Here is a 27,319-nt window from a genome sequence, read left to right on the forward strand (position 1 = left end):
CGGGATGCAGCAGATATTTACGGCTCCGTTTCAATTTGCAGAGAGATTAAGTGTTTGTCGATTTATTGTCTCTCCATGTATCCGAGCGAGCGAGCCAGCGAGCGGCTAGCGAGCAAGCCACCCCCACCCCCACCCCCACCCCCCCCACCCCCGCTGGCCAGCTCCCCTCCCCCACTTGATAGGCCCACTCGCCTCCCACCCCACAGTTGGTGGGGAGCCCCATCCTGCCCAGTCAGGAAAGCCACCAGCTGCTGAGACTTGGCCAGAGGGGCAAGTGGCCTTGACCCAGGGCCAGAGCCTGGAGGCCCCGGAACAGGCATTAGACAGGAGTGGGCTGCAGTGTCATCCTCAGGCCCACCCAGAGGGCCACAGTGCCCTTCCTCCAGCTGCTCTCTGCCCTGCTGGCCAGGGCAAGGTGCCCCAGAGCCCAAGCCCCCGCTTCTAGACCATTCTCTGGGCACCTATGACCTCAGACTCTTCTGCCCTGATGGGCCTGATCCTGTGCTGACAGAGGGCTTCACAGGGTTCCACATGTGTCCCCTCCTGCCAGGGTCAGCTGCTTTTACCAGGTGCACCCTGAGGCCCAAGGATGGCTACCTGAGGAGGACAGGTGCAGGGAACCTACATTTATGCTCTTGCCCTGAACCCTGGGGACAGGTGGGGTGACCCTGGAAAGGGAGGGGCACCCTTCCCCGGAGCAACCCACTGTCTACCTGGGGAGGAGCCTGCAGAGGCCTAGGGACATGAGACAGTCCAGGGAGGCTGGTGAGAAAGGGGCATCATCCCCAAGGGCCACCCGGGGAGAGGACTTGACCCAATATGATCAATGCTCAATGGGCTAAGAAGAGCACAGATAAGCACAGGGAACAGAAACGTCAAGACTTTTCACCTGCATGGACCTGCCCCCGCAGCTGCCTCTCCTCAAAGTCTAGCATGTACACCCACTCATCCATCCGGCCACCTTTGTGAGCACCTTCTAAGTGCCAGGTCTCATTTCCTCACCCTACAGACCACCCCACCATATCCACTCATTATGCGGCTTTAGCAGGTTGATGTCCTGTTTTCATCACTCAAGAGCTGTGTGTCCTTAGAGAAATTACTCCACTGCTCTGATCCTATCTCCTCATTGTTAAGTGAAGGGAATGATCCCTCTTATTTCCTCTTGAGGCTTTGCAAAAGAGAATCAGTGACAGTACACTGGAAACTTGAAGGGCTGTCCACATTTCAGGAGTCGTCTTCATAGTCAGCATATTCATGAAGTCCTTCAAGACTGACGAGGATGAGGGGTAGCAGAACAACTCACCCTACCCTCTCTCTCTGACCCCCTCTCCAGAAGCTCATCCCCAAGATAAGTGATAATTACATAAAAATAATTCCATAAAAGAGTCCCTGTCCTCAAGGAGCCCAGGGTCAGCAGAAGAGAAATATAAGAAGGAAGAGGAGTCCGTGGTCAGGACCCTGTGCACGTGGGACTGTGAAAATGTAGCTGGGGCATACCTAATGCCACTCCCACCCAGTCTTGTCCTGGGGACTTTGCAGATGTCACTGTGAAGAGAGAGAGAGAGAGAGAGAGAGAGAGAGAGAGAGAGAGAGAGAGAGAGCCAGCTGAACATTAATGTTAGTATGAAAATATGATAGACATTTGATTTTTTTGGTAGCGGAAAAATGTAGGTGAACTTGTTCCTGCAAAAGGAACTTGTTGATCAACTGAGCAGAGATTGTGTGTGTGTGTGTGTGTGTGTGTGTGTGTGTGTACACATATCTCTTTCTTAGGCCTGGCCTGGGGTCTCGCTTAAAGGCACTATAGTTCCTTCTAGACTTCAGTTTCTTTATGTATAAAATGGAGAGAATACTCCCTCCAGAGAGGAGCGGGAGCATCTTAAAGGCAGAACTGAAGGGGCAGGTGGGGTAGCGAGTTGGCCAAATCAGGGCCTTGGCCCCACACTCTCTAAAGACTTGGCTAAGAGAAAGGGGGTGGGGAGAGACCGGCAATAAGGCAGGGTAGAAAATTAATAGCTTGACCCTGGTCTGGGAGTCACCCGCCGGAACCTTCCCCTCTCTCTGAGCCTATGGCTGAGCTGCCCTCTGTGGGTGAGGGTCCTGGCCTGGTGGCTTCCTCCTCTAACCAGGAGAATCAGGCACACAGGGGTGAACAACCTCCTGGTGCTGCCTCTTGTGGAGATGGCCAGCACAGCCTGGTCCCAGCCCTTGACTCACCAGCAGTGGCAGGAGTATGATGCCCTCAGTAAATAAGGCCCAGAGGGTGCGGTCATCAACTGCTGAGGGCTCAGGGCAGCTGAGGAAGAGATAGCCATCCTAGGCAGTGGGGCTGGTCCCTTCTGCAACTTGTCCACCCACCCCATCCTGGGCCCTCCTAACTACTAAGTATACCTGTCCCTGTTTCTTTAGCTCTTGCTCTGCATCCCATAATTCTAGTCCCAATTTCATTCATTTATTTATTTATACATACATACATACATACTTACATACATACATATGTACATACATACCAGGGATTGAACTCAGGGGTACTCAGCCACTGAGCCACATCCCCAGCCCTATTTTGTATTTTATTTAGAGATGGGGTCTCACTGAGTTGCTTAGCACCTCGTTTTTTGCTGAAGCTGACTTTGAACTCAAGATCCTCCTGCCTCAGCCTCCCAAGTTGCTGGGATTACAGGCGTGTGCCACTGCACTCAGCCCAATTGCATTTAATTTGGGTGTCAACCTGATGAGGAGTGTATCATTACCAGCCCTGCTTTATAGGTGGGGAAGCTGCTGACGGCTGACTAAACCCCTGGGGCCACTGGCAAGCCCCAGGAACCCCAGGCTGAGGCAGCCTGGACCAAGCTGGGTGACTCACAGTGGGGACTGGGGTTTGACTCATGTTCTCCCAACCCACCTGGGAAGAAGGGCAGCCTCAGTTTCCTAGTAAACACCAAGACAGCTCTGTGGCCCTCCCCGGCCCACCCAGAACATTAGAGAGTGAGCAGAAGGGCCCATACACCAGATGTCTAAACTCCAAATAATTTAAAGTTAACAAATGAGGTTGAAGCTATGAAATAGCTGCTATCCCTCTGCCCTTAAATGCACTGGATGAAAAAAAAAATCTCAAAAGGAATCTCCGATTTCACGCAGGACCCTGACAACATGGAGGGCAGCTCCCATCTCCAGGTCACTGTCCCTTCCGGTCCCCTTCTCATCCCAGCTCACATTCAGTCCCACAACCATGAGACTTTATGGGATCTTTCAAGTGCCTAAGAGTACATCGCCACCTTCAGGAGCACAGAAAGTGCAGCAGGAGGGAAGTCTTGGTCAGGTACCCTGGATGGGCTTGTTCTAAAGGGGTGCAGGCTCTGGGCGGGCATGTCCCCTTGGCCCCAACAACTCCTCACCCAGGGGAAATGTTGCATCCCTAGGAGGACCAGAGCAGAGCCCTCTAACACAGGGGCCCAAGGCTGGAGCCCCTCTTGTCTAGAGCTAAGAGCAAAACTAACCCCACTACACAGGGTTCCTCCCCCAGTTCTGAGACTCTATTGCTCCTGAGCTCAGATTAAATGCTTTTCAGTACAATCCAATTTCCTTTGACACACAGACTAGAAAAGCCCAGTGTGTCTGGGAAGGGGGGGGGGTTGGAACAGCTTCCCGAGTGAGTCCCCACCCCCATAAAGGAGAAGACAGAGGGAGGGACGTCACTTTGGCCCCTCACCACGGCCCCTGCCGCCACACACACACACACACACACACACACACACACACACGGCGCTAAATATCCAATCAAGTCCTCAGATAATAGAGAACGGCCAGTTCACTCCCAGTTTAATCAGATAAAATGCCCATTCATCGGCTCCTGCCAGCGCAGACATCCCGCCATCAGCCGCCAGGGCGAGCGAGGCGGCGGGGCGGGCGGCAGGAGGCGCCGGCGCAGTGGGCTGGGTCCGCGGGCTGCGCCTTTAAATCTTCCGGGAGGGGGGCGCGCGGCCCGGGGGACTAATTATCCCTCCGCCCTCGGCCAGCGCTGCTCAAACAGACAAAGGGGGGCTCCGTCCCCACTGCGCTAAGCCTCGCAGCAGAATTTTTTTTTTTGCTCTCAGATATGCAAATCCTTCTCTGCACGCCGGACCTAAAGGACCGGCTGGGCGGTAGCTGGGGCCTTGAAGGGCCAAGCCGAGCAGGGCGACGGGGAACTGGGAGACTGGGGGCAGCTCAGGCTTCTCCCGGGCTGGGTTGGGAGTCCGATCTGCGCCCTCGGGGTGGCAGGGGCCGTGGTGTGGGGCCACAGTGAAGCCCCTCCCCCTGTCTTCTCCTTTATGGGGGTGGGGACTCAGGAAGCTGTTAGGCTGCCCCCGTCAAGCCCTCCTCTCCCTAGGACAGAGCCACCTGGTGCTGCCACCTGCTCTGAACTCTTGCATGGCTCTGTGTGTCCCTCAGCATGAGCCCCTCTGCCTGACACCTTAAACTCTGCACCCCAGTCCTCTCACTGAACCGAGAATATTCTACCCAGCCCCACCCCACCAGCCTCTCAGCTCCAGGGCTCAGCTCTCTGCCTCCTCCACCCTGTATCCCCTCCCTACCCCCCCTCCCCGTGCCTAGTATGCAGGGGGGACACCATAAGTGTGCACCCACTGAATACATCCCTTACCCCTTCTAAAGCAGCTGTCTGGACCAGGGTGGTCTGGGGCACAGAAGAAAAGCTTGTTTCCTACTCAGCTCCCAGCCACTTCCTGTGGGAACCTCGGTGTTTTTAGCTGTGAAATGGGGATATGCTGATCTATACCGCACAGGCTGGCTGTGAAAATCCCCTAGCGCCTGGAGAGGGCTCTGTTGGGTTATGAAGTCTCCTGTGTCTTTTCACAGCAGGGGGAGAGAACTGCCTAGGAGAGTAGCTGGGTGGGCCTTGGTGGGTCTGGGGTCAGGTGCCACCTTTCTCACCCTTCAAGACCCTTATATGAGACGCCTATCAGCTGCTCCAGAATGTGTGGGTCTCTGCCCTGCTCATTTCAGACTCCCTCATGTTGTCCACCAGCCATCTCAGCAGGAGGGACCTACACCTGGAAAGGCAGAGGGGAGCTGGAGGGCAGCAAGGAGCAGGACTGGAGACCTGCTTGGTGCAGATGGTCCAACTAATCAGAATTTGGATTTTGAGAGTGACCCTGGGCCTGAGTGGGTAGGGGCCATCCTAAGAGGCCCAGTGAGGAGGGTACCCCCAGGCAGGGAAGCCCCTTTCCTCATTGCCACCTGCATCTGTGAGGGTCTGGGTCCTGTATCTCCATTACTTAGGAAGAGCACGGAACACCGGTGTAGTGCTGAAGGAGGGCACAGCGACACTTCCTACAGGAGGGTGCTCAGGAATAGAGGAGACGGGTCATGAGCAGAAGAATGGCCACATGAGGCTTGAGAGCAGGCTGGGTGGGGAGGGGACTCTGAAGGGACCAAACTGCCTTGAGGCTCAAGCCTCAACAGGCAAAGACGAACACAGGGATTTCTGGAAGCCTTGCCCTGAATTCTGAGAGCTGAAGCACTCTGTGAAGCCATGGGGCGACTCAGAGCCTGGCAGAAATTGAATTTTCCAGCAACACAGAGCGGGAGGGGTGGGGGGTGGGCAGTGGGGACTCTGGCCAGGGCCAGAGGCAGGAAAGGCGATCCAGCCAGGGAGGGACAGTTGGGCCAAGGAATAACAGCCCCTAAGAGAATCCGGATGGGACCTGGGAGGCAGCAACAAGGTAGTTGGGACATGCCCATTCCCAGGACAGGACTACCCAGGCAGGAACTTAAAGACGCCCCAGCCACCCCACCTCCCCCGCCGCAGTCTGTTTCCTCTGGCTCACTGGCCTGGGCATTGGGAGCAGAGGACCCCTCCCTCTCCGCTGGGCTTTCCAAGGCTGGCTTTACAGGGGCTCAGAGGCCTCCCTTTCTTTCCCCTTCCTCCATCTCCCCCATGATGGCTGAACTATCCTGTCACCCATCTCTCCTCACCCACTCCTCCCAAGGTTCAAGATAATCTGATCCAGCAAGAGCTCCTTCTCCTGGGCAGAGACCTGACAGGTGCCCCCAGGATCCTTGCCCTTCCACAGCCCCTGCCTCAAGCTTTCTGTTCTGTCCTGCGATGGAGGCGATGAATGGGAAGCAGTGGAAATATAGGTTCACAAAATAATGCAATGGAGAGGGTGAAATAGTGTCCAAGTGAGGCCTGGACAGTACACTCATCTAAATAAGGTGGTTCTACAAAGAGTAGGATCCCCATCCCTCTGGGAGCACAGTTGCAGTCCCCTGGAGTCAGGTTGAGTGGTTGGGGTAGCAGGGAGGCCGCGCCCTGGGGAGCCGCGGTCATCCCAGGAGTGTATCTGGAAGGACTGTGGGGATTCTGGCTGGGAGCAGCTGATTTGGGGAGCCAGGATTTTGCTCTGGTTGGATGCTAATAGGAGAGAAAGGCAATTCTGTGAGAGGGTCTCCTGATAGAAGGCATTTCTAGAAGGCAGGGGTGATGACATGAGGCTAAAGCGGTCGCTGGTAAAGCAGCAGCAGTCATGTTGATCAGGAACAGGAGAGTTTTGGTTATTTTTGTGGCTTGAACAATGCTCATGTTTTATCTGTGTGCGGATAGATAGCAGCCCTGCATGGTGCTGGGGAATTATGTCCAACAGGAGAGCACCAGGGACCCCCTGTGGCGAGCCAGCACCCACACTCACACTCCACATGGCAAGTGCCTTGCTCAACACTAGAGACACTGCTTCTTTAATCTTCTTACAACCCTCTCCCCATTGTCCAGAGGAGGAAACTGAGGCGAAGAGAGGTAAAGTGCTCACTGAGGTCAGCAGTAACTGGCAAACCTGCAGCATAAACCCAGAGCTCTCTGATTCCAAAGTCCATTTTGCCCCTTGCCCTTGCCCTTGAGATTGAGCCTCTGTGGGATCCTCGGTGTACATGGCCCCAAATTGTGCTCCCCCGGCAACCCAGTTGGGCATCTTTCACTGCAGGGACTCAATACTGCTGTCATAGGCCAGTAGCGGTGTCAGTAGCCACCTTAGCCCAGGCTGGTCCTCTCCGCCTAGAGGTGTGAGGGGTAATGAGGCCCCGTAATTAAGGTTTCTGGAGACGTGACCAGGAGATTTATAGACAGGCTTTGTCAATAACTGTGCTCCTGGCTGCAGATCCAGCAAGACATCGATAAGTGCTCGTTACGACGTCTCCCCGCTCCCTGCCCTGTCCCCACCAACTCCTCCCGAGCCTGTCAGCCGCCTGTTCACAGCGCCTGTGTACACAGGCTTCGCTCAATTAATTTGCACTTGTTGGCACCATCTGTTCTTTTCATGTGTCCTTATCAGGAGCGTGTGGGTCCTGCCTCCTCCTCAGACTCGCTCCAGAGCAGAGAGGGCAGCACTCCTCCTCCAGGCTCGGGCTCCCAGGCAAGGTCACATCCCAGACTGGGCTGCTTGGGTTGGGCACAGTCTGCCCACTCAGTCTAGGTGAGGCTTCGTCTCCCTCCGGGACCCCACGAGCCCTTTCCCTGGTACTGGGAGGCAGGGCTGCCATTCAAGTTCCAGCTCTGCTCCCAAGCTTGAGGTTTGGCAGATCCCCGCTCCAAGAACAGCGGCACCTTTGAGTTACAGGGTTGGGAAATGGCTGAGAAGTCACTTCCATGTCTCTTATTTCCCTTGAGAAGAATCAGTGGAGGGCTGGACAGGGCCTTAGATTGGACAGCTCCCTGGTGGATGAAATAGGGGCATGGCCTGGTGACTCCAGGATGCCAAGGCAGGTGGCACACCCAGAAAACTGAGACAAGGTGGCATCTCAAGGATGCCTTCCCCCCCCCCCCCCCCCCGCTGTCCCCAACTTATGGTTTTGGGCAGCCAGCCTCCCAACCTACTCTTCTCTGGGCTATTCTTTGCTCCGGAAGTCCTCTCAGCCTCTTCCGGCTCTGAGACTGCTTTCTGACCTCCACACAGGATTCTGACCCTGAAGGGCTGTGCATGCTGAGTCAGCTCTGCGACCAGTGTCGGGGGAGGCCAGGCAACCTCTTGCGCTCTCTGGCTCTGTTCTCCTGCACAGCACACTGTGTGTGCTTCCAGGGCCACTGGGCCTAATAATGGGAGAGCCTTATTCACAGTCATGCTTGGTGTCAGCATGTAGCGCCAGCCCAGCCCAACCCAACCCGACTGTAACAGGCTCCATGGCGACTGCCTTAACCTGTCATTCAAGGCCTCGGTGATTAGACCCTGCAGCTGCTCCCGCCTCATCTCTCACCACCTGTCCTCAGCACACATGCTGACTGTCCACAACACTCCCCTGGCATGCCAGATGCCTCCCACCTTTACACAGTTGCTCCTGCTGCCTCAGGACAGTATCCCTTCCATACTCCTGAATCATCTGATACACTCCTCCTCATCCTTCAAAACCTACCTCCAGCGCTGCGACATCCTCTAGCAGCACACCAAAAACCATGGTGTGAGCATCCAGGAGGACGGCCTCAGACTGTGCCAGCCTGACTCAGAGCTGTGGGGGTGTGGAAAGCACAGCACCCAGTGGGGCTCTGGGAGATAGGGTGTAGCACTCAGAGGGAGCCATTGTAGGGGACCAAGGAAGCATCTGGACCTTCCTGCAAGGCTGACTTCACGCTTGGGAGTGAGACCTCTCCCATCAGCCAGCTGAGCATGGTTACCAGCGTCCTGCAGGCCTCACTCTGATTTCAGCTGAGCCTGGGACTGGCAGTGGGGCCGTCGAGTGAGGAATCTAGAAGCCTGAGCCCTGACCCCGTGGGCTGAGCACCAACCCAGGGTCTGAGGAAGTGGCTAAGAGTGCAGACTCTGGAACCAGCTCCCCTTCTCAGGCAAGTCCCCTAGCCTCCTTGTGCCTCGTGCTTCACCTCTGTAAAATGGGCATGCTGTAGCAACTTCCTTAAGCTGCTGGAAGGCTGAGGTCAGATTCATCTGTTGGAAGTGTAAAGAACAAGGCCCTGATGAGCACTTGTTATCTGCTGGGTTCAGTCTGGAGAATTGAGAAAAAAAAGCCCAGGAAGATGGGAGGGGCTTTGTCATCAGAGAGTGAAGCACCTGTTGGAGGGACTGCATGGGGGAGCTGTTTATGCCCCCAGAGGTTCCGAGGCTGCGGGAAGTGGGTGGGCCTGAGACAGGAGCTGCGCTCACTTGCTCTTTCTTTCTCTTTTTTTCTGTTTGGCTTTATACTACTAGGGATTGAACTCTGGCATGCTCTACCAGTGAATTACATCCTCAGCCCTTATAATTTTTTATTCTGAGACAGGGTCTTCTGAGTTGTTGAGGCTGGCCTCAGATGTGTGATCCTCTTGCCTCAGCCTCCCAAGTCGCTGGGATTTCAGGCATTCTCCACATGTCCCTGCTTGGGTAGCTGTACTACCAGGCTGGAGATCATAGGGGACCTTGACAGCCAAGCAGGGCAAAGAAAGTGTGAATAAAGCCCCAATGCTTTGGGATCTCTGTCTTCCTTTGCTCTTCCTACTCTGCCTTGCTTTCTGGGACCCACCCTGAAGGACACTCCCCAGCCCCACAAAGAACCCCCATCTTCACATAGGAATTCTTTGGTGTGTCCCACCATACTTTAAGAGTCAGGGAAAGGGCCAGGGAGCTCTTCAGCACCCATTTCATAGATGAAACTCCCGAGCTTAGGCTGATCTGCCTGGGGCCCACCTGGGCTTCAAGGAATAGGCAGACGTGAGTCGTTCAAGGGTGCAGCTCCCCCTCCCTCTCAGCACCCCACACCTGTTCTATGTCCAGTGATGGACCCCTGAGGGTCCGTCAGGTGCCCCTCCTGCCTCTTGCTAGAGCAGGCTGGAAGGCAGCCATGTCTGAGGCCTGGCTGGGCTCAGAGGATGCCTCCACGTGGTGCATTATTGATGGGGCCTCTAATTGTGCGTTTCCCAAAGTCTACAGGCCTTTGATGAAAAATTCATGGCACGCCCGAGGATGGGAGCAGATTCGATCGATTGGCAGCTCAGCGGGTGCAGGACTGGGCCCCTCGTGGGGAGGGGGTGGCTGAAAGCTGGACTGGAGGGGGCGTGGGTCTGGGTCAGTGTGGCCTTGCTCCCAGGCTCTGGCCTACACCACAGGAGGCAGCAGCCCATTTCCCTGACAGGGAGGGAGTTCCATGGCAAGATCAGAAGGGTTAGGGTCCCTATCTGGTACACCAGCTGGGTGACTGGCACCATCAGGGAGGGTGGCTCCATGTCAAGTGTTCTTCTCATCTCCCTGGAAGAGTGTCAGTCCCTCCACGAGCATCACACAGAGCAGGGAGTGATGTCTGGGGAGTCATTTCCATGTGGCAGGTACTCTGCTCAGAGCTTTCTTTATACCCACAACCTCACATGGTCCCCCAACAGCTCCATGAGATGGGTGCAGAGAATGCTCCGTTTGACAGAGGGGAAACTGAGGCTCAGAGATGTTAAGTGATCCGTCCAAAGTCCCCAAACTAATGAATAGCAGAGCCCATGGTCTTTCTGCTTTGCCAGGCCAGCTCAAATCTGGGCTCCAGAACAGGGTGGGGATTTTTTTCAACGCCTCTGCCCATCCTTCTTACGCTAAGAAACCTCGCTACGAGGGGCTGGGATGGTAGCTCAGTGGTCAGGCACTTGTCCAGCATGTGTGAGGCACTGGGTTCGATCCTGAGCACCACATAAAAATAAACAAATAAAATAAAGGCATTCTGTCCATCTACAATTAAAAATATTTAAAAGAAAGAAACCTCACTCAGAGACAGTGAATTAAGTGAAAAGTGAGGCCTGCAAATGAAGAGGCAAACCCCTCCAACACTGGCAAGACAGACGCCCCATTGGTAGAGACTCTGACACAGGTAGAGGTCTCGGACTGTCCAGTCAGGTTCTGTAACTGTGCCACCATCAAGGCCCCAGAGAACCCTAAACGTTCATTAAGCAAGTAACCAAATATTTATCAAGTTTCAGCTTCAGCCAGGCATCTGCTGGCTCCCCATCCTGAAGGGCTTGGGGCTGAGCTGGCTAGGATGGGCCAAGAGCCCCCACGCCCTCGGGAGGGGTCTCTGCCACCAGGCTGAGGCTGTTCTGCCTTCCTGACTACGCGTTTCTAGGAGGTGGGCTGGCTTGTTTGGGTTTGTTTTCCCTTTGCTTCCCAGAGAGATCCTTCTAAAAACACCCACCCATGTCTCTGCTGAACTAAAGAGAAAAGAATTTGTCTGGACCATCAGGAAGGCAGAGCCTGGGAGGCCCTAGGGGCCAGGCGTGGGACCCTGAGTCCTACTGCGCAGCTGCAGAGAGGAAAGGGAGCCCAGCTTGAGCAGCTGCAGGAGGGAGGTGCCTGAGAACATGGGGGTGCAGAGAGAGGGAAAACTGAGAGGCAGAGGGACAGGGATGGAGAGTAAGGCTGAGGGAGGAAGAAAAAAGCATGGGGAACCAAGGGCACAAGTGGAGAGGGAAGGGGGAGAGGAGTAGGGAGGCTGAGGTGTAGCTAGAGGGCAGGCTGGGGGTAAGGATTCTGAGACTGGGGCTGGGGGCAGTCAGAACCCCTGGGTCCTAAAGGGCCATCATAGCCCTCCCCAGGAATGAGCCTAGCCTGATTTCAGCCACCCACCCAGGTGCCCCCTCACTCTGGAACAAAGGGGAAGTGGCCCCATGGGCTGCCTGCTTCCAGCTCAGGGCCGGGCTCTATCACTAGGCAGGCACTTGTTGTAGCAACAGTCCCTGGGGACCCATCCCTGGGGAACAAGACTGCTAGCAGCAAAGATGGGGGAGCCAGGGGCCCCACCCCCTCTAGCCCCTAAAGCTGCTCTGGACCTGGTTGACAGCCTCTCTGTAAGTCTGCCCCCACACCCACTTTTCCTGGGAGATGAGTCTGTTCACCTAGCAGGCAGGTATGTAGGGGTGTGTTGCCAGGCAACCACTAGAGGTATTCCTGGAGCCTTGTACAAGTGAGAGGCAAAGAGGCAGGAGACCAAGGCACTGGCTTCTAGATGTCTACAGTCACAGGAACCTTCTGCAGAACCCCTAGCCCCAACCAGGGCCTCTTGAGCCCACAGTCAGAATCCAGAGAGGGAAGAGAGCAAGATTTCTGGGGAAATCACCTAAAGTGACCCTTCTTTCTTGCTAACTGAGCCCTGACTCTGGCATCTTGGAAGTCCAGCCCCAGATCCCAGTCTGGGCTAGCCTGGGAGGGTATGCTGATAGCACAGACATGGTATAGGGCTGTGAGGAAGAGTGGAGGTGGCAGATGGAAGCATTCAAGAAGAAGCAGATTAGTCCCAGGGTGTGGGCTTGGGTGATAACAATCTTTTAAATTCAGGACCCCATTCCCAAAGTATTTCTTCTTCTACACCCAGTAGGTGTCATCTCCCTAGGGGCAGATGAGGGCCTATGGAGTGGCAAGGGCCTTTCTGAAGGTCATCCAACAGCTATGGGCAGAAGTGAGATTAGAACCCAGGTTCTGGACCCCTGCCCACACTCCCCCCTTCGACACACACACCACAAGAAGCCAGCAATCCGAGGCGTCCAGATTTTAACCAGGGGGTATTCTGGTAAGAGGAAGGGTTCTTTGTGGGAGACTGAACAGAGCCTCTTTGGGGAAGAGTCTATTCCCTCCCCAGCCCCCTGGATGAGTGCCCTATATGTCCTTGGACTGGAAACAAGGGCCAGCCCCTAGTTTCTATCAGCAGAGGGAAGGCTCTGAGCCACATACCAGAGGAGGAGTTGATAGCTGAGCTTTGATAGAGGATTGACAGCTGAGCTTTGAGGGGGGTTTTCCGGGGGAGATATTCCTAGAGGATTGGGGTCCAGAGTGGAGCCTTATAGATTAGGCAGGGTTGAGAGAGGCCTAGGAAATTGGGAATGGGAAGCCAGTATCTTTCAGGAAGCCCCACCCTATGATCACCTCAGCCTCAGCCCCATTGTCCAGGCCTGGTCCAATTAGCCTGCCTGGCTCCTGCAGGGGCCAATTAGACAGGGACTGGGGTCAGCTGCCGGCCAAGGCCTCTCCGCCCCTCACCCCTTGGAGCGTCACCAAGCCAAGCACAAAAGCTTTCTAGACACCATCTCTGCTGCTGCAGGAAGGGAAAGAAAGAACAGGAAAAAAAGGGAAAATTCATTCCTTTTGTTTCTTTGCTGTAACCTTGGGCCAAACAAAGAGGCAACTTCCTCCCCCTCCCTGGGAGTGTGGCTTCCGTAGAGCAGGGGAACCTGTTTTAAACAGCAAAGTGCACAGATTTATAGTGGCTGGGAGGCCCAGCTGATGTCCAAAGGAAATAATTTCAGAAGCAGGACTTGGGGTGAGGAGGGCCCTAGTTCTAGAACATCCTGTGACTCCTGACTGTTCTCTGTTCAGAAGCAGAGCTCCCAAGCCTGGCACTCCAGGTACCACTTCCCCAGCTGACCCCACAGGCGAAGCCTGCTCCAACTCTCTAGCCAGAGAGATCTATGTGCTTTTCTGATCCCCGCCCCCTCCCCCCCAAAGTCCAGGCCTGTGCTGGCCTCCATATCTGTGCTCAAGCCATTCGCCCACCTCAAATCCCACCCAGTCCAGTCAAATCTTACCTCTGCTTCAAAGACCTGGCTCCAGCCCCTCCCCTGCCCTTTGCTCTTAGTTACACTTCCATGTGTCCTGTGGCGAGTCCCCACCTTCCTACTGTCAGCTCTCTGAGGACCAGGTCTCCCCTCTCCAACAGAACTGAGCTTAATGCAAACCCTGACTGCCAGACCTTACTGGGGCAGAGGTGGAAGGGAGAATATAACAATATACAGCCCAAAATGGGCTTGGGGAGCTGGAACCACCTTGCGGTAGAAAGTAGAGCAAAGACCACCAGTGCCACGCTTTCCCCAGATTCTCACTCTCTGGCCAAGGTCCCATCCCAGAGACCACCCTGGCCAAACTCTGCAGCCCTGCTCTCTGGAACACAGTCTCTGCCACAGGGCCACACCCTATGCCTGATCCAGCTTGGCCTCAGTGTCCCCCCCAACAGGGGCTCACAGACCTCCCTTGCCTGCCCTCTGGTGGTAATTAAGTTCAAAAGGGAATGGAGGGAAAGAAAGAGGCTTGCTCACTCCATTCTGTTGTCATATTGTCCCACACTGGGTAGAAGGAGAGCTTGGCTGGGTGGACAGGAGCCAAGGACAGAAGGGCCAAGGTTCAGGTGACATCATCCTGGAAGTTCCTCTGAGTAACGGGACTGCTTAGCTACAGTGAGCTTCAACCCCTGGGACATACTGGTCTCATCTAATCTTCAGTCACAACCCCCATTGACTCCCAGGCTTTGCTGGGACAGACCATTGGGACTGGGCTTTTGCTCCCAGCTCCTTGATCTTGGGACAGGGTGGGAGTGAGGTCAGCACCAATTTGTGTAAACTGAACATTTCCTTTGGGGACAGGGCAGAGATTGAACCCAGGGACACTTAAGCACTGTGCCTCATCCCCAGACCATTTTAAATTTGAGACAGGGTCTTGTTAAGTTCCTGAGAGCTTCATTAAGTTGCTGAGTTGGTTTTGAACTTGCTATTCTCCTGCCTCAGCTCTGGAGCACTAGGACTGGAAGTATGCACCACTGCACTAGGCTCTGTTTTATTTTAAAGAAATATGGTTAATTTCCTTATTTTTTTCTCTTTTTTCATTTTTGTTTTTCATTTTGTGTATCACAATTGTACATATTTTAGGATTTGTTGGTACATATTCATAATGCACACAATATGGTAATATAATTTGGCCAATATCACTCCCCTGCACTCCACTCTCCCTCCCCACGTCCTCCCCGCTGGTCCCTTCCCTCTATTGATGGCCCTTTGATTTTCATGAGATACCCTCCCCCCATATCTCCCTTTTCCTTTTTCCTCTCTAGTTTCCACATAGGAGAGAAAACATAACAACCCTTGACCTTCTGAGTTTGGCTTATTTCACTTAACCTAATGATCTTTATTTCCATTCATTTTCCTGCACATGACATAATTTCATTTTTCCTTATGGCTGAATAAAACTCCATTGTGTATATATACACCACATTTTCTCTAGTCATTCATCTGTTGATGGACAGAGTCATTCCCTTTCAAGGTGTTGAAAAACTTAGTCTAGCAAAAGTGGCTTCTTTGACATCCTGAGGGCTGGACTGCCAGGAGCAGCACCTTGGCCAATGCTTTGTCTGAGAAAGGCAGACAGGTAGACAGGAGCCTTCAGGAGCTGCAAGGAAGTAGCTGGTGTCCAGCAGATGAGAAATGCCAAGCTGGAGTGGCTCAGGGGTAGCTGCTGGTCAGAGGAGGTAACGCTTCAAAGACAGAAAGGGGCCTAGGGAGCCTAGGCGCAGGGCTCAATTCTGAAAAGAGGTCTAATTTTGTGTGTGTGTGTGTGTGTGTGTGTGTGTGTGTGTGTGTGTGTGCTGTGCCTGATACCTTGAAGTTCAAAGATGGAAATTTATTATGAAGGGCTTTGTCCAAGAGGCCAAGGAAAATGTTCTAGTATCTATTGCTACATAATAAATCACCTCCAAAACTTAATCATTTTTCCTTTTACCATTACATCTCACAGTGCTGTGGGTCAGGCACTAGTCAAGACACAGCAGGAAGGGCTCCTCTCTAATCCAAGTTGTCCAGGTTTTCAACCAGGGTGACTTACAGGGCAGGGCTAGAACAGATGGGGACCAGGTGCACATGCACATGGCTCTTTCCCACATGGTTAGTTGGGCTTCCTTATAGCATGGTGGTCTTGGAGACACAGGACTTCTCCCTGGGGAAAGAACAGTGTTCTGGGAGGGAAGGGGAAGCTGCAAGGCTACTGATGAGGGAAGGGGGCTTAGACTCCACCATCTTCTGACCACCACAGAAGAAGGGCATGTTTTGAGGCAACACAAAGAAAATCCAACTGAAAAGGAAGGCAGAGAACTAGGAGGCCTACCTAAAGAAGGAGGCTGCAGAGAGCAGACTGGAGAGCCAGGAGCGTGGCAGGGGAAGTGCCCTCTCTGGGCAGAGGAAATACATGTAGAGAGAGTTGGTACACCACATGAGCTGGCTGATCAGGAGCAGAGGGATATCATGAGGAAGTAGAATTGCCTCTCTGCCTTGTTTAGAGTCAAGGCCTGGCCAGGCCCAAGGGCAGGACTCTTTCTGACTCAGAAAAGCAGCCACCATAAATTCTAAGGGCACCTCACAAACCTGAGAGGATGGGATGGCTCATGGGCTGGATGGACACGCCTTCCCTCTCCAGTGGGCATCTTGCCTAGAAGTAACCTCAGTCCCTGGTGAAAGCAGAAAGTCAAGTGGCTTCTTACCTATCACTTTGGACATGGTAGTTCCAGTCCCCCCACACTGGGCTCCACAGGACACTCCCTCCACAAATGCCTAGAGACTAAGTCCAGGCACAGTTATGCCCTTCATGTATGAGGCAATCTTGACCAGACCACCTGGCCTTCCGGCCCCAGGGCCAGCTCCCTGCTCAGCAAAGTTGAGTGGAAATGCCTCTCTTTCAGACTCATTCCAATCAGAGGGCAAAAACAAAACAAATAAACCATAAGGGCCTGGTCGGTAAACAGACATTCAACAAAGGGTAGGTATGTCATTAAGGCACTCCGGGGCTGCCTACACAGAGAACAGGTGCTAGGTGGATAGAATTTTGTCTGGTTTGCAAAGATTTAGGCTGTGCCTCAGGCACCTGCTGCTGCTCAGGCGGGAAGAGTTGGGGTAACTTCGAGATGGGTCTTATCCCAAACCCCTTCCTTCCACACTCATCCCTGGGGCTGGTACAAGGCAGAGGACCCAGCTGAGGTTCAGGATGCACTGTGTGACCTCAGGCAAGTCACTGCACCTCTCTGGGGTTCATGGATGGTTCTTAACAGAAGACATCCCTTAGAACCTCTAAAATGGGAGTTCCAGGGCAGGAAGTCTGGAAAGGCCAGCTGTATCCCCTGGAGAGGGACATATGTGCTGGGGGCTGGAGAGTGAGACCCTCCCCACCCGGTACACACATTCCTCTGCAACATAAGTTGTGGGGCCTGCCTCAGGGGGCCTCAGTTTTGAGACTGAAGGCTGAAGCCCAGATCCGTGGGAGGCTGCTGCCCTCTGCTGGCTGAAGAGGCTAATCACATACAAGTGACCTGAGCTTCCAGTGTGGATTTGGGGGCCTGGAAGCGCAGAGATTGAGTGGCTGCCTAGGGAAGGGCAAAGAAGGGAAGAGGGTGTGTTCCCAGCTCAGAAAACCCAGCGGCCTGGTGCAGCCTCATGCCCACCCTCTGTGCCCACTCCAGCCTCCCTTAGGAAGCTCTCTGCACTCTGGCTTGGTCAGCCTGCTCCCGCCCCCTTTCCTCCTACCTCTCTGGCAATTGCCCCATCTTGAGGGCTCCTAACCCTCCTTCACCTCCCCGCCCTGATTCTGAAGATCTGCTCCCTTCCCCAAGACTCCAATGTCACTTCCTGGGGGCCTGTCTTCCCACCTCTCAGCCCTCGACCCCTGCACACCCTCTGCTGTGCTCAGTCCTCATGGGCAGCCCCTTCCCCCATCTTCATGCCCACTGCCTCTGCCCAGTGAGGGTCCCTTTGTGTCTCACCCTGCACATTGCTCTTGGCCTTCGTCTCCCCCGTCTGTCCTTAGTTCTGGGCATCCAGAAGGGTCTTAGCCCACCCTGTCTGGCTTTGGCCTTTGGTCAGCTTGCAAGATGGAGACCTGCCTTCTTTGGCCTGTCCTGCTGCTTCTCCAGTCGCATCCACCTCCCTTCCCCACACTCTACCCTCCAGTAGCTCACCTGCCTTGTCCCTCGTCACACATTCCCACATCTTTGCCTTTGCCATGGTCTTTCCACCTGAGAGCCCTCAACCCCCACCCCCCCACATAACACCTACTCATCCAAGAGCCAGCTCAAGTCATCGCCACCTCCAGGAAGCAGAGCCTCCTCTAACCCCCTCTGTTATAGATACTTCCTACAATCTCTCAGTGTAGAGAGAAGACCACTACAGGCAGAGAAATTCTGGGCTCAACTGTGCTCCATGGCACAGACCTGGCACTCAGTGGCACTCTTTAAGTGTTGACCCTGTTTATTGTGCTGCTTCTGATGTAGGCTTTATAACTGAATCTCTGAAACCTTGAGAATGCTATTACCAGCCTCAGTTTCCTCATCTGCACACTGAGGGCATACGGGTCTTTCTGCTCGACATGGTTGGTAGTGGCCACAGGTATATTTGAAAGCCCCCACTTGGTAATGGGCCTTAGATTCCGCCATAGAGCTTCTTATTTGGGAGGGAGGGAGTTAAGCATTGTCCTCTTCAGGCTCTTGTAAGAGATAATCCCTACCTTTCAACCTCACTGGAAACTGGGCTTTGGAGCCTGTAAAATGGGAGTAATCCCATGAGCATACTTTTTGTACTCAGTGCCCCAGGGCTATTATAAGAATAATTTTTTTTTAAAAAAAATCATTGATGGTGCACACCTGTAATCCCAGTGACTCTGGAAGCTGAGGCAGGAGGATCTCAAGTTCAAAGCCAGCCTCAGCAACTTAGCAAGGCCCTAAGCAACTCAGCAAGACCCCGTCTTTAAACAAAATATTTTAAAATGCTGGGGATGTGGCTCAGTGGTTAAGTGCCACCGGGTTCAATCCCTGGTACCAAAAAAAAAAAAAAAAAAAATTCATTCAAAAGGGCTCATTCAAAAGGGAGGCACCTAGGAGCCAGCTCATCTCATGTCCTGTCACTCTAGAGTAACCTTGAAGGAAGTGATTTTCCCATCCCACTTGAGGACAACAGGCTTAGAGGACAGCTGCCACCTTTTCAGAGCCAAAGAAGTGGTACAAGTGTGGCAAAGGCTGCTAGCACTCAGTGGCCATTGACCAGCTTAAATCGAGGCCTCTGCCATTTCTCCTCTCAGCAAGCTCTGAGGGCTGGGTCCTGGTCATGGGGGTGTCAGTGGGTAAGGTAGGTGCAGTGGGTGCTCCAGGATCAGGCATGATGGCTTTGGATTTTAGGGTCATTAACCCTGCCTCAGCCTTCCAAGCAGCTGGGATTACAGGTGTGTGCCACCACTCCCAGCTCCCTCATGTTCGTTTCATTCTACAATGTGCCAGCCCAGAGAGAAGTCAGCCGCACCCCCAGCAGACTGACATCTGGGGAAGAAAGGAAGCAGATGGCTCAGTGGGATGGACCACAGGGAGAATCTGGGACATGGTGTCCTGTGTGATCTCAAGGCTAAGCTGTGACGCAGAGCATGGCCCTGAAGGCCAACCTGGCTTCAGGCTGTAGGGAGAGGTCAGGGCTGCCCTGTGGGCTGTGGCCTCCCACCTCAGCTGGGTTGCCCAAGATCCTCTGCTCAGCTGAGGAGGATGGGCCAGGCAGAGTAGTGAGCCAAGGCCAAGGGGTTACTCCATTCCCCTGGAGCAGCCAGGCTGGGGGTGGGGGGATGGGGGCCTGTGGAGGAGGACAGGGCCAGCCTTCAGGGATGGAGATCCACTGGACCCATTGCCCCCTCCTCCAGCAGGCTCCATCTGGCTGAGGGGGAGCCCCCCCACCAGAAGCCCAGCTCTTACTCTGTCACTTCCTTTCTTGCTCTGGGCCTCAACTTTCTTCATCTGTCAAAGGGGTGTTAATTATTACAGAGCTCTGCTTAACCAACCCCCCACCCCCACCCCAGACTGGAGTTGGAGAACAGTGGGCTCTTAGAGAGGACACTTCCCTGAATGAATCAGACTCAAGGGGTGGGCCAAGAGGCTGGCAGCCCTTTCTCCCGTACACAACACACACACACCAAGTTCTGGATGGGAGCATCTCTTCCTTCATGCTCATTTTTTTTTTTTTTTATACGGGGGATTGAATTCGGGGGCACTTAACCATTGAGCCATGTCCTCACTCCTTTTTTTTTCATATTTATTTTTTAGTTGTAGTTGGACACAATACCTTTATTTTATTTATTTATTTTTATGTGGTGCTGAGGATCGAACCCAAGGCCTCGCACGTGCGAGGTGAGCGCTCTATCGTTGAGCCACAGCCCCAGCACCCCCAAAAATGCTTTTTATATTTTATCTAGAGACAGGATCTCAATGAGTTGCTTAAGACCTCACTAGGTTGCTGAGGCAGGCTTTGAACTCACTATCCTCCTGCCTCAGCCTCCCAAGCAGCTCGGATTATAGGTGTGTGCCACCGTTCCCAGCTCCCTCATGTTCTTTTCATTTCACAACAGAGAATAGCCATCTCTGTGTTGGCACAATTAATTTTAGGCCATTCTTTGTAATTACTGCCTATAGAATAGAAGCTAAGCAGACCTAAGCTGAACTGCAATGAGCATCCTTGAACAGCACGTGTGTGTGTGTGTGTGTGTGTGTGTGTGTGTGTGTGTGTGTGCACGCATATGTGTGTGTGAAGGAGAAAACCCTAAAATCCAAGAAACCTGTTTGGATGCTGTTGTAATTGTCCAGAGCAGACATGATAAGAGGTTGGACCAGACCTGGGAAAGAATGGAGGAGAGCGATTTCTTTTGCTGAAATGTGATGGGCCTTCTCCAGCCAGTGTACTGGGCCTCCAAACCCCTGTCAGTCATGAGCTGCCATAAACTGAAGACTTAGATCTCAGCAGAGGAGTGGGCAAAGGAGGCTAGGGGAGCAAGGGGGAAGCAAGGGTCTGACTAAACATCCATAAAACCAAAATGGGATGGGATAAGAACAGTACCTCCAAATGAGAGATGGCTGGACAGGGACCAAGCCAGGGGCTTCACACACCCACTCCAAGGCTCTCAGCAAACCCAGGTGTCTCCCATTTGAGGACTCTCAAGCTCAGGAAGTTCTGAATTACACAATCTGTCAGTAGCCATATTGGGCTTCCAATCTGGACCTGGCCACAAATTTTGTCTGTGTGCAGTCCCAGGGCTGAACATCCGGGTTAACATGCTGACTGGGGACGCCAGATGGACAGATCTAGAGAAGCCAAGACCTGGAATACAGCAGGAGCAGGTGCTAGGAAGATAGACCCAGCTCTCATAACAGTTAGAGGGAGTCCAGCCAGAAAGCTAGACAGTAGCAGGTGACAAGTGGTGTCTGATGATCCCCTGTGTCTGAGGACTCCTCCCCCAGAAGACAGTGGCCTCCAGCAGCAGGTGGAAGGCAATGGCTGGGAAGCCAGGCCATATCCCCAAGCAGCAGGGGGCCCAGGTGGGAGTTGGGGAAAATCTGCTTGCTGGGGGTTTAGGAGCCTGCAGGCCCATAAGCTCCCACCCCATGGGCAAGGCCTCCTATAGCTTCAGGAAGCCCACAGGCCACCAGGGCTCAGCAAACTTCCCTTCCCAACCCAGTTCTACTCCCTCTATCTGGATACTTCTGGTTTTATGCATTTAGATTTTGTGCTACTTAGGTTTAAGAAACTCCATAATTTTAAAAATAAATAATAGTAAGTAAGCAATTTCTGATTATAAAGCAAATACATACAAATATATCTTATTAATTTTTCATGTGCATATTTGGGAAGACATGAAAGTATTTCCAAATTGGGATCAGAAAAATAATTCTTGTTTATAGCTTGATTTTATCACTTCTCATTATAGCGGGAGGTATTCATGGGTGGGAGCCTCATGACAGGGTTGAACAGTGTTTAAGAGCAGACTCAAGGGCCAACAGGCCTGGATTTCAGATGCTGGCTCAGCCATACATTCGTTTTTATCACTGAGCAGGTTATTTACCTTTCTGAGCCTTGGTTTTCTCACCTGTAAAATGGTAACAGTACCCACCCTCATAGGCTTACATGAGGGAGGCCACATAAAACACTTAGAAGGAGGCCTAGAACAAAGTAGATGCTCAATGAACCTCAGATATGAGTGTTATTGTTATTTCTAACTTCTTAACTGTGTCTGCTTCCTGGCCTCACATCTTGTAGCTGCATTTTGACCTTAATCCTGACCTCATCTGAGTCTTCCAGTCCTGCCTGTGTCCCTTCCTGACTGCTAGGCTAGTTGGGGAGCTAGTGTCAGGGTTAGCTCCGAAGTAGCACTTAGTGTTATTTCTAAGAGGCTCTTCCCTGGGATCAGCAATATTAGGGGAAAGGAAGAAGGAGGAGGCAAAGGAGTGGTTATTATTTGGCCAGACTCTGGAAACACGGCCCTGATCCTTTCAAGTCTGCTGCCCATTAGCTTTCTCATCTGGTGTCTGAGCCTTGGGTTTCCCCCTGAGCTTGCATCACAGGAATTGATGTGGCCCCTGGGAAAGCACATTAGTGCAGCATCCCTAATGCAGCCAGAAGGGATAGGGAGCAAGTCATAACCAGCCCTCAAGGGAGATGCTAAAACTTGGAGTCACAGGTTGGGACTCATGTGGCTCATGGTCCTTGAAATAGCCCCACTGACTCCCAAATAAAGGCATATATGTGGGATGGAACTGTGGGGCCAGGGACTCAGCTCTAGACTCTGGCATCCACAGGAGATGAACAACTACCAGCGGGCCATGCAGAAGATGGCAGAGGACATCCTGTTACTGCGAAAACAGGCCAGCAACTTAGAGTGGGAGAACCGGAGGCTGAGAAGCCACCTGACCCAGCAGGAAGTAGAAGAGGGGCAGACCAAAGATGAAGCCTCAGACCTGGGTGAGGATGTACAGGCCACTAAAGGCATCCAGAATCTTGTCTGGGCCAAGGCTCTGGATTGGAGATAGGGTGGTGGGAAGCTTTTCCCAGATACGCATGCAGCTGGACTTGAGCTAGCAAGACTTCCCCGCACACGCCACCCACGGACACCCAAAGGGTCCCTGCCCAGCTGGTCCTCTCGGGGGTGGGAGATGGAGTATCCAGTCTGGTTGCAAGCCCCCAGTTATGCTGATCTGAGCTAAGAGAGGCTCCACCCTGAGCCAGCTCCCTGCCTGTCCCAGCAATGTCCGTGAAGGAGAAGCTGCTGATGAAGGAGCTGGACATGAGGAAGCTGAGGGACAAGGTGCAGCATCTGCAGAACGAGCTGATCCGGGTGAGCTGAGGCTTTCGGAGCAGAGGGGGAGGGAGTTGGGTGGCAGCATCAGGAGACGTGTCCTGAGCAGAAGATGCGTTGAGGGAAGAATGACCAGCCCACAGAGGATTCAGCAGGGGGCTGGGTGGACCCCCTCAGCCAAGAGTGACTCCCAGGCACCCATTCTCCCCCTTCCCTCCCTACACAGAAAAATGATCGAGAGAAGGAGTTGCTCCTCCTGTGCCAGGCTCAGAATTTCCAGGACGCGAAGTTGAGGCGGTACCAGGACAAGCTGATAAAGATGAAGGCGCTGGAGGAGACTGTGAGGCACCAGGAGAAGGCAGGTGCAGGGGTTGCCAGCTGGGGGCCTTCAGATAGGAAGGTGTGGCACCCCCAGGCTAGCCCAGCCTCCGTGCTCTGCCTGCCAGGTGATCCAGAAGATGGAGCAGGTACTAGAGGACAGGCTACGGGACAGAAAAGAAACCCCACCACCCAACAAGCTGCAGAAGAAACCCAACCCTGGTAGGTCTGCACCCCTAAGTGGATGTGAGTGAATTGACTCCCCAGATTTTGCCCCACCCCTGGAGCTCCTCCTTCTAAGTCCCCTGAGCTTAAGGAGAATCTTCAAAGAGAGACCATGCTCAGTTGTATCTGTGAGCCTGAGATACCCAGGATGAAGTCCACCCCGCCACCCCCCGCTCACTCAGTTGGGGAGCTGGTGTCAGGGTTAGTTCCAAAGTAGCACTTAGTGTGATACTTGGCACTTCCAGAATGCCCTGAGCTATCTCCTCTTGCCAGGGAGCCTCTTAGGACAAGACAGGACACTGTGTGAGTCAGGCCATCGATTGGAGAATCCTTGCTAACTAGGAGCACTAGGACTCCCCCCAAAGAGGGCTACCTGGGACATCAGTTCCCAACTCCTTAACTCCAAAACCCTTTGAATTATTTCCCCATCTCTCCATATCTTCAAAGATTCTGCCTCTGCAAAGCAAATAAACAAAAAGACTTTGAGAATCCATGATCTCTTTTCCCCACCGGTGCTAATCAGAGCCACAAATCAGAGATGGCTCTGATGAATAAGAAAGAATGAGGTGACTCCATATCAGATCTGTCCAAAGCAAGAGGTTACCCTGTGCTGCCTCTGTAGTCTCCCAGGACAGAATGGAACAAAATGCTGGGACATGGAGGCAAGACAGCCCATCTCATGAACACCTGTGTCCCATGTTCACAGCCTTCCCTTTGCTCTCAGGTCCTGGCCTTCCTCTGAGTTCTACAAGAGAGAACCTGCCTACTGACGTTTACTCAGTGCTACTGGCAGAAAACTCAAGGCTACGGGAAGAGCTGGAAAAGAACCGCCACCAGACGGGCCCCATCATTCTACAGCAGCAGGCCCTGCCGGTAAGAGCCACCAGTACAGGCTTGGCCTTGACCCACCTGCGCCAGTCACCAGGTGTCCGGTAGTCATCCACAGCACGGTCCAAGTTGATGATTAAGACCAGGAGGCTAGGCTTCCCACTTTGCCCATGAGCCTGGCATATTCTGGAACGTGAGCTCTCAGGCCTTGCTCTTTTTCTCCTGGGAATGCATGTATCTGAAAACTTCTACCATACCTACATCCTGGGAGAAAGCAAGCCCCTGACCGATCCCTAACTCCTTTTGTGACATGGCTTGCTTCCACCGATCCCAGTATTTCCTGGGATTGGTGCAACCTTGGAGAGTCCTTTTCCCCATCCCAGGTGGATCCTGGGGAGTTGGGAGCAGGTGGAGACTTGGCAGAGAGGCTGCGAGAGACAGATGGCCCAGGCCACTCCAAGTGCACAGAGACCTTGCCCGCACAGGTGGGTGTCCCAGGGCCTAGAGATGCCTAGTCCCCCTCCACTTCCCAGGTGGTTCCAGGTGTTCCCCACTGTAAATGGAATTATAGTCAGGGTGGGGTGCACACAGGAGAGTGATTCTCTTCATCCCAGGACTTGCAGGAGGTGAGTTCTATTTGGGAACCCTGATGCACGGACATTCAGGTAAAGTGTGGGGGTTGGGGAGCCCTCCCTTCACAGATGTTTTCCCCCTATCAAAAGATTCCCTGCTGAACTGTCTTCTGTGCATTCACAGGAGCCACTTGATTCATTTCACACTTGAAAATTGATACGTAATAACTTCAGATGCCCCAAATCATGGAAGAAATAGCTATGAAAAAAGCGCGCACCCAGCCTATGCTGAACTTCAGGAGGAGGGTCGGGCCCAGGGGCCCCGGTCTGAGGCTCTGTGTGGGGAGCTGGTTGGAACTCAAACCTGGCTGGATTCTCCTTCAGTGCCTTGCTGCTTCCTGAGCTCACCTCACAAGCTGGGGCCTTGATGAGTTTTTTGCTTTGCCCATAGGATCTTCTTGCCAGTAATTCAGATAAATTTAATCTCCTGGCTAAGCTGGAACGGGCTCAGAGCCGGATCTTATCCCTGGAAAGCCAGGTGGGTGAGGTGCAGGGGTTGATGAGACTACGTAGGCTCTCTAATCAGTGTGTGGCCAGGATGGGTGCTCAGTGTATGTCCAGGATCTAGGGTCAGTCTATGACCAGCATCAGAGTCCAGTGTGCAGCCATGGTCAGAGTGAAGGCCCAGTGTGAACCCCAAGTCAGGACTCACTCAGTATGTTGTTGGGATACAGAGAAGGTATCTATCTTTCCCTCTCGCTGTCCCTTCTACCCCTGAAGTCTCTTGCCCAGAGCTTGGCTTTCTGCTCAGAGAAAATGCTCGGGGTCTGGCTGTCCTGGGTCTCAGAGATGGGCCCTACTGCCCACTGGTTCTCCAGCTGCCCTCTTCATATCTGCAGTTAGAGGACTCAGCTCGACGCTGGGGACGAGAAAAACAGGACTTGGCCACACGGCTACAGGAGCAAGAACACGGCTTTGGGCCCCCCTCAGAACCTATCATCGTAAACCAGCCTGTAAGTGACCCCTTCAGAGGAGCTTGTGGGGGCTCAAGTGTTAGAGCCACCCACCCCCACCCAAATCACTGATCACTGAAAAAAACTTGAGAGACCAGCTCCTGGGCTGAGCGTCAGAAGTCCTGGGCTGAAGTTCCTGCTCTGTTCCCAACAGAAGCCCTTGTGTGGCCTCAGTTTCCCCACCTGTCTAGGGGAATAGAAACCCCAGCCAAAACTACCCCTTCCCCAACATATTATTGTGAAATTCAAGGAGGAGATGACTAGAGATAAGGGGCAGCCCATGTGGGCATTTCTGAAACATCCTGGCACTGCCAGTACTCTAGGACTGTTTTGTTTTGTTTTTGTGGTACCAGGGATTTAGCCCCAGGGCACTGTATCACTGAACTACATTCTCAGCCCTTTTTAAATTTTTATTTTGAGATGGGATTCTCTCTAAATTGCTGAGGCTGGCCTCAAACTTATGATCCTCCTGCTTCAGCCTCCTAAGTCACTGAGATTACAGGCTGTGCCCCCATATCTGGTTGTCCAGGACAGGTTTTGCTCATGGACAGAGTAGCTTGTACCCCTACACCCACCCAACTCCCAGTCCCAAGGTTCTCCCTCCCATCAGCCACCCTTTTGGAGTAATCATAATGCTGCTGTAGGCTCCCAAGGCCTACTCACAGATGTCCCTCAAGCTTAGCTCTAGGGACACTGGCCCCCAAAACCAAGATCCTGATTTCTTCTGCTCTTAAGCCATCTGTTCTGTGCTCATGGCTGAGGCTCCACAGCTCCTGAGAAGGACCTGAGAATGGGACTGACAGGGAACACAGGGCCACCTTTGAAACTCACCTGAGCCCTGCAGACTTAGGTGTTCCATGCTGTGATCAAATGGGTCTAGAAAATCTTTGGGAAGTCACAGCCCACTGGGTTTTGGATCCTTGCCTTACCAGGCAAGATGCCCTAGAACAGGTTACCCCTGGGGACAGAAGTATACTCACTGGCGGCCGTGCTTTGCCTACCACAGAATGGCTCAACCAACTCCAAGGATCTCAGGCGGCCCTCAAAGCTGGAGACTGCACAGTCCAACCAAGACAAGCAGCTCAACAGGCCCTCGAACCATCAGAATATCTCCAACTCCCAGCAGGCCTGAGCCTTCCCGCATGCTGAGGAGTCTCACCCCACCCCTCAAAGATGACTTTATTAAATGTTGTACCTCAGTGAGCTTTCGCCTCTTTCCTGAAGCAAGGTAGCCTGGGGCCTCCACTTCTTCCTCCCAGACCCCACTCTGGTCCTAAGCCCTCCCTCTGCAGCAGCCATATAATCTCCAGCCTGATGTAGGAGCTGGCATCTTCAGAAAGCCAAAGGCCATAATGAACCCCGGAGGGTGGTGAGAAGAGGCACCAAGGAGGTAGGACCCTCCTGAACTGCCAGAGGAAGTGAGGCCACTGGAAACCAGCTCTGTTTGCAGACAAGAGGAAGACGGGGACTTCCCACCTGCCCAAGTATCTATTCTGTCAGAAATCCTTTCTTTTTTCTT

At 53.3% G+C, this 27,319-nt stretch overlaps 1 protein-coding gene across 1 annotated transcript in view; it reads left to right on the top strand.

Annotated features, from left to right (window-relative positions):
* Ccdc33 (coiled-coil domain containing 33) overlaps window positions 1–26,932 on the top strand; it is a 105,645-nt gene extending 78,713 nt beyond the window's left edge. Inside the window, exons 13-20 of the mRNA XM_026387736.1 lie at window positions 22,348–22,510; window positions 22,792–22,883; window positions 23,071–23,202; window positions 23,291–23,384; window positions 24,094–24,260; window positions 25,239–25,325; window positions 25,687–25,800; window positions 26,807–26,932. Of these exons, the coding sequence (XP_026243521.1) occupies window positions 22,348–22,510; window positions 22,792–22,883; window positions 23,071–23,202; window positions 23,291–23,384; window positions 24,094–24,260; window positions 25,239–25,325; window positions 25,687–25,800; window positions 26,807–26,932 (975 nt within the window). The remainder of the gene's footprint in view (window positions 1–22,347; window positions 22,511–22,791; window positions 22,884–23,070; window positions 23,203–23,290; window positions 23,385–24,093; window positions 24,261–25,238; window positions 25,326–25,686; window positions 25,801–26,806) is intronic.
* Window positions 26,933–27,319: the final 387 nt, after the last annotated feature.

Source organism: Urocitellus parryii, chromosome 6 (genome assembly GCF_045843805.1).
Source record: "Urocitellus parryii isolate mUroPar1 chromosome 6, mUroPar1.hap1, whole genome shotgun sequence".
Classification (NCBI taxonomy): Eukaryota; Metazoa; Chordata; class Mammalia; order Rodentia; family Sciuridae; genus Urocitellus; species Urocitellus parryii.